General features: G+C 37.8%; 1 protein-coding gene across 1 annotated transcript in view; it reads left to right on the top strand.

Annotated features, from left to right (window-relative positions):
- Window positions 1–6082, top strand: part of SV2C (synaptic vesicle glycoprotein 2C) — a gene marked incomplete at both ends in the record, with an annotated part of 77861 nt that extends 71779 nt beyond the window's left edge. The window contains one exon of the mRNA XM_082013208.1: window positions 5899–6082. Coding sequence (XP_081869334.1) covers window positions 5899–6082 — 184 coding nt within the window. The remainder of the gene's footprint in view (window positions 1–5898) is intronic.
- Between the last annotated feature and the right edge of the window lie 6597 nt (window positions 6083–12679).

Below are 12679 nucleotides of genomic sequence, written 5' to 3'. Positions count from 1 at the left end.
CTTGGGAAGCACCAACTTTATAAGCCAAGAGTCTTGTTACGGAGTGCATACAACAAATAAGCCAAACCTAAACAGAAAGTGGGATAGAAATAGGTCATCTCCTGCAGAGTAAATCAAGGTCAGATTGCATCAGATAACCAACAATTCATCAGTTTTACTACAGCTGCCAGACATCTGGGTTTGAATCTTGGCCAGGAATATTTAGAATTCAAGGTGTGCTGTAAAATGAAGTCATCTTGTTTTGCCTTTTTTTAATACCTGAGAAGTAAGTTCATAAGAGTTTGGTCATCATTAAGAAGCAAGTCACCTATCTTCAGTTCATTATATTTATCTTTTTCTTGTCTTCTTGAGCCCTGAGAATCTATCCCCAGGGTAATAAACATTATTCTCAGGGTATCTTATGTCCAACTTTTTATTGTTGTGGCTGTCAGAAGAGAAGTTTTCTATTCTTTTAAGTCATAACAGCAGTCATCAACTTACAGTAGACTTCCTGACAGCTATTTTCTACTGCCATCCTGTGGATGTGGTTCAACAGCATTTTGTTGAAATTTCATGTTAATGTTTTTAAGGAATGACATGCTGGACCAATGCGATGCCTTAGGCAGTAGGCCAAGACAGGAAGGCAAGTTCCACAGTTTTGCTTTCACACCACGTGCTGTAATAGGCCAGGCTCTGATATGCATCTTGGTACTCATTTTTTGAAAGATTTTAAAAGGTCTGGAAAATTGTCCATAATACATGCAGCATGCCTGTTTTCATAGCCTTTCCATATTATCAACATCCACAAAAGTGGTATTCAGAGTTTTCTGTGAAATGCTGGACGGGTTCAGCACTAGCTCTGGCAAGAAGGTTATCAAATATCTGTGCTACAGATTTAGTAGCACTCCATTGCAGGACAATGAAGTTTTTAGGTGCTCTGACTATCATTAACGCAAATAAGTATTTTATGTAGGAATATAAGCACCTGGTCTAAGAAGGAGCATATGTGGCAACCAGGAAACAAGCTCTTTTAATCTAAAGGCTTGGATAATTCCTCTATTTTTAACTGTTTGGACTCTTGCCATTTTTCTTTGGGGCTTGGGTGAAAGGAAGCTGAGTGGGGGATTTTGTCGCAGCTTTCCCAGCAGCAGAAGTAAAATACATTGGGGAAAATTCCTTTTTTCTAACATCCAGCTTTCTCTCAGACCTGACACTTTTTAGGACTTTCACATTTTTTCTCCTATCAATACCAAAATCTGTATTTTTTGTTTTTTTAAGGCAATCCCAAGTTGATTCACCAGCATTATCTTACTGATGTGTCTGAAGGTTTTATTGACATTCTCTAGCTGGACAAGGGATTATTACTACTTAACTCTCTTGACCAGTAATAAGGATTGTTCATGGTGTCAAAAAGACATTTTTGTGTCAGTGCTTTGCCCAGTAACTAATCAACATAACGGAAATTGGTGTATATAGTAATGGCCTTATGCCTTTGGAATTTTTCACTTAATTCATTCATGATGCTGAGATGACACATCACATATCTTTGATCATTTGCAGACTTTCTGTATGCTCTAGCACTTTCCTGAAACACTGTAGCAAAGACTGTATTAGTACTGCAAGAGACTATGCTTATATATATACATGAATTGCAGCATATTTATTGCCTGCTATTTTTACTCCTCTTCATTCAGTAGAATTAATTATGAATTAAGGCATGAATTAATACAGTTTTTAGCTGATTTGAATCACAAACACTGTTCTAAGAAAGGTGTTTAAAACCCAACAAGTCTGAATTTGGTATCACTAGAGCTCAACCATTTGCTCAATGACTTCATTCTGACTACTAGTACACAACAAATTCACATTCAAACACAGTATTAAAATTGAAGGATATGGAGGCAGAAGGTTGAACAGTGACAATGCTTTTCAGGTACAGGTCGCAACAATATTTTACTTAAGCCTGTGAAAATCTTACTGTTCCTGCCAATGATGTGCATATTTTAGGCAAAAGGACATGCCTGAAAACTGCTTAAAGATCAAAAGATTGCACTTCTGCTGAGTTTTCACTTTATATCATCAAGACAGCCAAAAGCTGTAAAAATGGGCTTACTTTGTTTTCTTTGTTTATAGTTTGATAACATTAATGGGACTAGTCTAATAACGACTTCTTACAATTGGAAAAATTTAGTAAGTCAATTTTACAAAGCAGAACTCGTTTTTCAGTGCCAATAAATTACCTTAATTTTGCTCAGATATGAGAGATACTGTATTATGAAATTACTTTAGTAATATAAATTACTATAAAATTATAAAATTCCCCCACTGGGAAAGGGGGAGAATGAGTAATTGCTGGCTGGGGCTAAACCATGATAATCTTAATACGGCAATCTTGGGTATATAATTTATAATAGATCTAGATCACAGTGGCAGCCCTGAAGGTGCTATCTGTAGAGCTCAGCACATGAAAAGAAATGGTCAAAATTGCTCAGAAAATTAGTTCAGACTCTTGTTATAACTGGTTAATATAAGCAAATACCATCTGTGAAACAGCTTACCTTTATAAGGCAGTGTAAAACAGCACTGAATAGAAGTAAAGCATCCCCATATGTTTTGCACTATTGCCTTTCCAAGATTTCCTGCCTGTATCTATCCAAATTTGCTTTAGCTAGACCTACGTATTCTTTGGGGAGTTCTGGTATCTCTGTGAATATGCTGAGGCTGTTGATGACTAAGTGTCTGTTTTCTCTATGTGAACACTTGTTTTTTTCTTGTTACTGTTATTTGGGGGCAAGTTTGGTTTTACGTCAGTACTGGCAGCCAAAGAAATCGTATTTACATGTGCAGACACTGATCACAACCAGTCACTACCATAACTTCAGAAATACTTTCTGTGCGTAAACGAGGCCGAAGTTAGAACAGTTCTGACTTTTTTCCTCTCCTTCTTCCCCTGACTTGTTCAAAATAGCTGCAGCCTGTTAGGATCCTATCACAAAATCTCTGTTTTCCGAGCTGGCTGTGCTGTCTTTAACCTCTTCCTACCTGTTTGTGACAAAGTTTGTTTTACCACAGTCTTTTCTCTTCACACTCCTCCTTCCTATCGGCACTCTCCTTCACCCTAGAAGATGCGCCAGTCTGGACCTCTTTCCCTCTCAAGAGCTTCTCCCTGTTCTGGTCAGCTTCCCCCAGATACTCTTCTGATGCTCTGTTTTATCTGCCCCTGCAGCACAGATGTTTCTGTGGTAGAGATATGATCTTCTTACAGGCTTTGAAAAATTACTCCAGTAGGGTGGCTCTTTGCTGCTTCCTTCAGTGCATCTCCTGGTCCTCCTTTGGACTGATTCCTCCAAAAGTCTGCATTAAAAAAGACAAGTTTTAACCTTCTCATTTCTCCTCTGAGTAAGGCATTTTCAAGGAGCTGCTGCAAATCTTTCTCTGTCAAAGCTCCACAAGCAACACTTCCAAAGTTTCCTTATCTGCTCTCAGCATTGTGCTCTCAGGCAGCTCTAACTGGTCTGCGCTGTAAGACAGCAGAGCATGCAATTTTGGAGATGGTTATCTCCAGGATGTTCATGTTCAGCTTTTCTTGGCAATAAGCAGTATGTAGAAGTACTGCAGGCTTAATCAAATTTAGGGAAAAAAAAAAAAAAAAGCAAGGGCTTTGAACATTCAGGAGGCGTATCTGAGTCTCTCCGCTTGTTTTTTCACAGTGTTTCTGGGTAGTTTCTGATCTGCCATCAAAATGACCTGTCTCTCCTCCCTTAGATATCGCTGATACTTATTGTCTTGCAATATCTGGATGGGTGCCACATTTTGCACAAAGAGGAATTATGATTACTTCAGGCAAAATAATAATTACTTTGCTAAATCTGAGGTATTTTAAAGAGACCAAAACACTACTGTCAATTGCAAGAGACATATAGTCAAACTAATAATAAACTTATTATTACTATAATCACCCAGCAAAACAAACTAACTTGTGTCTTGTCCTGGGGTCAGAAAAGGCATATAATACATGGAGCTGACACTGGAACAGTAAGTACCAACTCCTCTGATTTTACTTCCACAATGTTTTAGGCAAAGAGGTTTGACTTTGATCTGCAAGTATGGACAAATGAATATTTAACATTAATGGAAAAAACCCTAGTCTGTTCCATGTCTTAATTCTGTTCTGCAAACATCCTTTTAACTGATTTAAGAATTTGACGGTTAAAGTACCATTACTTCAAATTAGCACATTTCTGAATCTTGCTCAGATTCTGGAGTTGACTCTGTGGGTTAACTAGAGTTCTGCTTCTTAGAGCAAACTAGAGCAATTTAGAAGCATACCAGAAGGATCTAGACCTACCGCCATCATTCTTTTGGTGCATGTCCTCAAATATACCAGGACTGGTATAATACTGAAGCACAGCATGACACATAGTCAGGGCATGGACAGTCCTGAAACCCCCTATATCCTGGTCAACTATACTAGACAGAAGCTTTTGCTTTGCCCCCAGTATAAGGATGCCGATGGGCCTGACTGATCAGCAATAGCGCTGATATCCAGTGGCCGAATTTGCAGAAGAGCACAAGAGGTGAACTACTGACACTCCGGGCTGTTGGTTGAGGGAGAGGATCTCTACTCCCTTGATACCATGGTTTGCTGCTATCAGAATCAAAAAAATGATTCTATGAATAACACTGAGAGTTTATGTCCTTGCTCTCAGCTGGGATCAAGTCTGCGTACTTCAGGTTGATTCTCTGCGCTGCTCTGTAGGAGCTCCAGTAAAAGTTTCTCAAACTTACTTCCTAGGGATTCAGGCTACATCTGAGCACAGGACTTCTTCCTTTCCTTGCACTTCAGTACAGTAACTAGGGCTCTTTTTTAGTCACTCAGCCCGTTAGCTTTTCTGTTAATCTGTGCTGTTTAGACTGGGAGGGTTTTCCTTCTAATGGCAGTATTTCATATTAATAAAAAAGAAACATTTTGCTCTGAAAAGAGGTTTCTATCCTCCTGATTCTTATTATTTTATCCCAGTCAGCACAGTGTGAGATCTGCATAGTCCTTCTCTCTTTTGCTTCGAAGAGATTTGAGAAATGTCAGAGATTCTACTATTTGTACAGATTCTATTTGTACAGATTGTTAGGACACTTTTGGTAGGACAAGGTTATTCCTGCAACTATGAATCATACAGTCATGTCAAAACACAATTTATTAAAATGATGGCAGTTTGCATAATACATCTATGCAGGGATTACCAAACATCTAAAATACTTAACCCAGACTACTAAAATCACAGCACTGCAATGCAAAAGCCACTTGGAGTTGCCCGAGTTGTACTTTCCACATGCCACAACAGTTGGCAATCTATTTCCTTTCTCTTTTTTCCAAAGTTTCTCAGATATCTCTTTTGCACCAACCAGGGTTGTTTTGTCTCTATTGTCTTTCACTCTAAGTGACAAACATTTGTTATTTTTGGAGGTCTCATTATCCTTTTGAAAAAGCACTGGTTGAACCTGTAAGAAATCTATTTCTCTTTAGTACCCCAAGATGATCATTCTTTTATCTGGGTGACTTATTTCCCAAATCACCAAGTAGCTCTCAAAAGATTTCCCACCTTCTGTCTCCCAATCCAGCATTGTAAGTGTTACTGAATTTCCATTTACAAGTCCTTTGTTCTACTGTACAGGTGTAAAGTTACCTATTCAGTCGTTCATTTCACATTTTGGTCCCTGAGGCAGCAGAATGAATTTGCCTTAATAAAATGCTGTAGCAGCTGAGCTTTGATTTCCTATTATAAAAACAAGCAGAGAATCCTTGTTGCCATAATTCTGTTTAAGATATAGGGCCTGTACTGATTTATTCCCACTGCGAGTTTGTCTCAAAGGCTTTACTCTTTCACCCATTTTTTAACTTTCTTCTGTTTTCTCTTCTAGGGCAACAGGCTTTGGCTTTTTGAATGCACTGTGCAAAGCTGCAGCTGTACTTGGAAACTTAATATTCGGTTCCCTTGTTGGTATCACCAAAGCAATCCCTATTCTCCTTGCTTCTACTGTTCTGGTTTGTGGAGGTCTGGTAGGACTTCGGCTTCCCGACACAAGAACCCAGGTGTTGATGTAACTGGAAAAAGCCATTTACTATTTATTTCCTTCTTCGTACAAATGTCAACTCTCCTGACTGATGGTACAAAGGCTTCAGATTCTCAATGCTTAGTACAGTACTCAGATGTCAGAAACCAAACTCAAAAAATGTTTTGAAGTGGCAGAGATTTAGAAAACTCTGTACGAAATTTTAAATTTCACTTTTATTTGCTTGCATACATTGCTATTCAAAACCACTTAACTTCAAACTGCAAAGCTACCTCTTAAAACACTTTCAGTGACATGTTCAGGAAGGTAAAAACCATACTGATAATTAGATACTTAAAATGCAAGCAATCATATTATTTAATAATACATGCTAAATTTGGCTATGGCGTTGTGAGCCTTTGTAACAGCACAGACATGCAAGTCAATTCCTTAGCAGTGCTGGTGCAGAGAATGTTGACATTACATGTATCAATACAAGGAGTATTAATTGGGGAAAATCTACAGACCACTTCAGTACTGAGAACACTGACTTTCTGCGGCTGTGCTTAGATGGTAAAAACTTGTGGCAATGCCTCTTCCTTGGGAAACTTTTTTAGGTAGATTCAATCTAAAATGGGGATAACTACACCTATATTTTCTGAGGAGAAGGCAACAGGTGCTGCAGGGAAATGAAAAGCCCATCTAAGTGAGCAGCAAAGAGAATAACAAAATAAGCACTTTCACTCTTTGCTGCTGATCCTCCAGTAGAATTTTGTTTTCTTCTCACTTGTGGCATCTGGAGTATTTTTGCCATTTTAAAACAGTGGATATGTCTTGATCCAGGTGTGAATCAATGCAAATATTTATGTTGTTGTAATAATAAAGGAAGTTGTAATGTTGTAATGAATAAAGGAAGAATCAGGACAGTGTACTATATAAAAAGTAAGATGCTTTCAGAAAAGTTTGTTTGGTATTTACATTTCTAACACATTTTTTCTTGTCACAGAATGATTATAAAAATATGTGGCTGTAGAATGCCACCTAGTAAATTTAGTCAGGTCATAACTTCAATATACGGTATTATGTAATTAAAACATCTTAAAGATTCTTTTTAATAATATCAAAACAAAGAAAAGCAATAATAAAAACCACCTTCATTATTTTCACAGTTTACAAACTTCTTTATATAACCATTTTCTCAGCAGATTTTTAATAGTTCTAGAGATATCTCACCATTTAACACTTTCAAACGTCTCTCTGAAAGGCCATTAAGAAAGAAGCCATGGCTAGGCTGCAAGGAGTGGTAATGTCTCTATTAGACCAAGTGCAAGGATGGAGAGTAAATGGTAGTAAATATATTCCTTCCAAGCCATATGCTGTGGACTGTTCTGGATTACAGTAAAGAGTTCCCCACCAGTCTTACTGCTCTGCAAAAGGCTATGGGGTCTCTTTAAAATGTTGGCATTAAAAATTAAATATAAATACATCTATAAAATTAGCAGACGAAAGGGGCATACCCTTTGATGACAGAAAATGGCATTGCTTTCAGTGGACCTAAGACAACTTGTATCAGCTGATGAACTATCTTGATATAAAACATAAAGTAAAATTTATCAGTATTTTTTCTAATTATGTCTGACAACATTCATTAGGTGGTTGAATCACTGCCAAAGAAATTAGGTTTTCAGATAAGGTCATCATGTAGTAGGATTTTTTTTAAATTAATTTTTCTCTTGCTCACATATGTGAGCGTAGCTTGAGTAGTAGTATCTGTCACTGCCTTCTTTGTCAGTCATCATCTTAGTTGTATTGAAAGACTCAATAAAAGTCCACATATGATCATTCACTGTATTTAAAGTTCACCGTTTAATTTACTGACTCTAGAAGTTACATTTTTTCAGTTATTAACAAATGCCTGTGCTACACATTGTAGCACCAAAATGTTAGCCTAAGATGTGGTTTTCTGCTATTATCAAATAAGAAAAGTGGCTGAACTAAAAAAAAACATGAGTATGGAAAACTAGTGGGCATAGTTGATAATTTAAATATGATAGAGTAAGAAACAAATTTTAGGAAGTGTGTTTATTTTGTAATATACACAGTCAAGATATTTGAGATTAAATATTTTATATTTAAATCTGACTTAAACATGTTTTTTAAATTTCTAAACTATGTTTAAAAAAAAGGAGGAAGAATTATTTTTCACCAAGTTCCAGGTTAAGAAAAAAATGCTGGCCTTAGTTTTGCATCTGTGTTTTTTGTCCACTAGTCATAGCCTTAATATTATTTCAAGTTTCTTTTCTCCAATTAGAACTATATTTGAGACTTGTTTCTCAGTGCCATTCATTAGTAGCATGTGTCCACCTCCTTGTATGTACTGCACAACTTATTTTAAAATCTGAAGCCTCTGTACATGTTTGGAGTAAACATCAATAGCAATGATAAAACATTACATTGTATTGCTATGCACTGTCCACTTAAAAGCAGTATATTCTGTCCATCTCTGTATGTAATTCCGAAGAACATCCAGGTCCAACACTTCATGCCACCTGACCAGTGTGGAGAAAATGGGCCACAACAAAACAAGGTTCAACTTTTGAGGGCTACAGTTCAAGGCTAACACACTAAAATCTTATTACATGTAAAATTATGCTGTTTTCAATACTGGTTCTTATCCTAAATCCTGACTATATCATAAGTATGTGATTAAGTCTGGATGAAGTGGAATATAGCAACAACAGGAATTAGTAAAGATGAACGAAATTCCCAACTACATGGACTTTGCATGGCCTGGTATTAGAGTGAAAATCCTAAGGTAGGAAAAGGAAAAAAAGAAGAATAGTGGGTAGGAAAGGGGAGAAAGAGTAAATGGAAGAGGTGAACAAAGAAAAAAACCCAAGAACTTTTCCAACATATTAACCAAGCCTAAAGCTAGAATCTCCCAGCATCAAAGCTGTTTGAACAACCAGTTGTTTGGGCTTGAGTGCAGTAAAGATTTCCCTCATAGAGACAAAAGAAGTGAATGCAGTTTCAAACTGTAAATGCTTGGTTAGACTGGTACAACCTGCAGGCTGGAACAGAAATACTTAAATCTGTGCAGATCTGGACAGAAATGTTACTTACGTTACAAGCAAAAGTGATTTGGCTGATCTTTAGTGAATCTGTCTTTTTTTGCAGCTTCCAAAGTAATCTCAGGTAATAAATATTGGACAGTAGGAATTGCATTTCTTCTCTGTGTCTATTCACTTATATCTCAGACAAAGAGTCACTTCATGGCCTGATACACCACAGAGAACCGAACTTGATATCATTTGTGTGTTAGAGCTATCAAACACATATAATCAAAACTACTTATTTGTCTGTTCTGGTCACTGAACTGCCTGACCACTAACTGGAAGCTCCTTTCAGTCTAAATTGAAGTAGAGTATAAGGCCTAGTGCTCCTCCCCTGTAAAGCTGAAAGGCTCATCCCAATGACAGCAATGACAAAAAAGTACAAAGGCCCCTGAAGATAGAGAAGACTGACAGCATTTTGAATAGTATTAACCATGATGGTCAACTACCTTAAAATTTGAAGTGTCTGCATAAAAGTACACATATTCTCACTTTTGGCAAAAAAAATTTAGTTTAATTAGTTTTACTCCTTACAGGTTGTCTGATAGTGGAACTTGATTTAGCAGACTCTTATTTCTTGAAAGCATCTTATTCGTTGTGTTTGTACATTTTAAGCAGATTGGCTATATTCCTGTTAGCACCTTGTTTGTTGGAAGCACTCACTGCAACAGTTGGCATGCATTGCATCAATTGCTGAGTATGGACTCCTAACGAGGGAGCCAGGACTAGGTGTTCATGGTTTCTGGAGTGCTGAAGTGGATTGCTAATGAATGATATATCGGGAAGCCTTCTTCTCCTATGCTTGATTTTAGCCAGTGCCCTTCCAGAAGTTTATACTACAAAACTTTGACACAGATGAAAAAGTGTTAGCCCTCCTTCATGATGGCTACAGTAGTCTACTCTTTGTTCATCATCTTAGAAAAGTGGGGCAAAGTAGGACTGCTAACTCAAGCTCTGCCCTCTTTTTTTCTTCATGCCATTCCATTCATTCCATCCCAAATTGCTTTTCTTACCAGAGGGTCAATCTTAAAGAAAGCCAAAATTCACTGCTCCTGTTCTCAGTTGCTTCTGACTTCACAGTAACATTCAGTAAGAAGGTTTGCCACTTACCTTTTGCCATTTGGCTATCCTTTTTTAAACGTAGGTGGAAAGTGAACTCAAAAGTCGTCAGGTAATCTCACCCTTTTAAGGCAGCCAGACTCCACATTTCCCTACATATCCAGAAGGCTGAACCAACACAAGGAGGATTCTCCTCTCAGAATGGTCCTTATTGAGTTCCTTCTGCTGTGGGTGCAGGAATGGGGGAATCTTCTTGCCTGTACACCTAGCTCATCTCCATTTGGAGGAAATGTTATTCTGTTCTTGTTTTCTTTTTCTACCACTACGGAGCCTTATCTTCGTGTAATTGCTCTTGAGGCACAATTGCTGATTCCAATTTTTAGCAATATAATATAGTCCTCAGCCCCTCATATGGACAGCTTCTGTGTGCTGGGTTTTAGCTCTCTTCCCCGTTGTGAATTCTGAAACAATCTTCATTAGTCAGAGAAAGATGTTTACATCCAGTCGCAGCTCTTTACCTAAAGAAGATGATATTGTGATAATACAACCTACAAACCATGTTTCCTGTTTAATAATCTGGAAATGCAATTGAAATTTGAGTCACAATGTTAAAAGATGAGTCCTTGCACTCAGGCAGGCAAAGACACACGAGATGAAAACAGAAATGCTCCGCTTCCTCTGGAGTTTTGAAAGAAAACACATGTTTGGTAATCATATTCTAGAAGAAAACACATCTGAGAGTCTGCTTTTGCTCTGCATTTTCTGCCTTCTTGTTCATTAAACTCACTGTAAAATATTAGGTATTTGTCTGAATTAGTACTTTTCAATGCTGCTCGTTCAGGAAGAGACAGGCTTCAGCATGCAGTTTGGAGTCAAGGCAGGGATCAAGCAGTGATGTGGAATTAGAAAAGACATGCTAGCAAGGAAATCTGGAACCCAGTTCAGAACCTGAATTAAATAGAAATCACCAATTTATAATGCTACTTGCAGATCTCCCTTACCTTCACTTAGCCTCATCCAGCCCATATGCTGAAATCAGCCTTGTTTTCTTTCTTCTAATGTTGACAACTTCAACCAAGTGATGCAAAATAGTTTTGTATCCATTATTGTTATCTGAATTTATTTTTGTTGCAGTGGTGAATACTGTACTTCTTCCTGCAAAGGAAGGATTCTTCAATATTTAGTCCTACTATAGATTTGTAAGGTTATTATATAGAACTTCATCCACATTCAGAACCTTTCTTTGATGCAGTGACTTAGCATGTCAGAAACAGGAAAAAGGCAAAATGGGCCTGATTTACTTTTCTTATTGGATAGTAGGTTGAATTCTCTCCAAAGATGCCAGCCTGTAATATGTAGCCAAGCTTTCTAGCCCTTGGAGTGCACGCTGTCCAACTAAAAATTAATAAAGTTGTAATCATTGGCAGTCTCCTCCTGCAACATACACACAAGCTACATTTGCTAGAACCAAAATTCTTAGGAAAAAATTGGGGAAAAATACAGGTGTAATTGCTTTCTGGGGTAAACAATCTTCCCTGCTTGATCAAAGGTCTAGAACATGTGTCTCACTTCTGACCAGTACACAGTCCAACAACCAAAAACTGGAGATTGCTTAACAACAGAAGTATTTGGATGAGGATGAACTGACACAAAAGTGTTGTCCTTTCCACACAGGGTATTCATGAATATATATTTTAATGCCACGTAACTGAGAAGATTTGTAGAGATCTTGCCCCTACTCCGGCCATCAACACTTCTGAGCTGTAGCCAGACACATCAGTCTGCAAGTGAGGGAGAGAAATTGCTGGCAGGCTGGCTTTCATCACTCTCTCCGCAGCTAGCCACCTAAGCTCATTGCTCTTGGATCCTAAGGATCTGCTTTTCTGCTCAGCCTCCTACTTTCTAATTTCGGACATTTACCGCCTGCCACTCAGTTTTCACCAGTAGTCCTGACCAAGCAAGTTGAAGCTACTTGCTGCTAATGGACAACACTTACAAGCCATCACAAGCACAGTACTTTGCAAGAGTCCAATGTCTTATATGTTGTTCCAGTTTCATCAGCTGTCTAGAGCTAGAGTTGTCACCTAGCATTTCTGTCTGATAATACTGCATGTTTTCTAACCTATAATACGTGTCTTCTATCCTCTTTATGTCTGCCTTGTAAACGTATGCCTGTCCCCCACTGGCTATGTGATAAAATTCATTTGTGAATCTCATGTGGGCCTGTCTTACCCAGTTAAAAAGTGATCCTTCAATAGAAGAGGGTCAGGAAAAAATAACGAAATGGAATCAAATTAAATGCAAACCATAAAGAGTAAGATTTCAAGGCCTAGGGTTCAATTATGTGTATTTTTGTCAGCTGTTTTCCTTAAGTCCTAGCCTGCAGCTATATAATACTGTATATTGTAAAGAAGTATAACACAGTTAGAGGTGAATACTTATACAGACATGCGTGTCAGTGAGTATACACACATATA

Source organism: Phaethon aethereus, assembly GCF_964289735.1.
Source record: "Phaethon aethereus genome assembly, chromosome: Z".
In the NCBI taxonomy this organism is placed as follows: domain Eukaryota; kingdom Metazoa; phylum Chordata; class Aves; order Phaethontiformes; family Phaethontidae; genus Phaethon; species Phaethon aethereus.
Note: the sequence above shows the minus strand (reverse complement) of the source record. Positions and strands in the feature narration are given on the sequence as shown.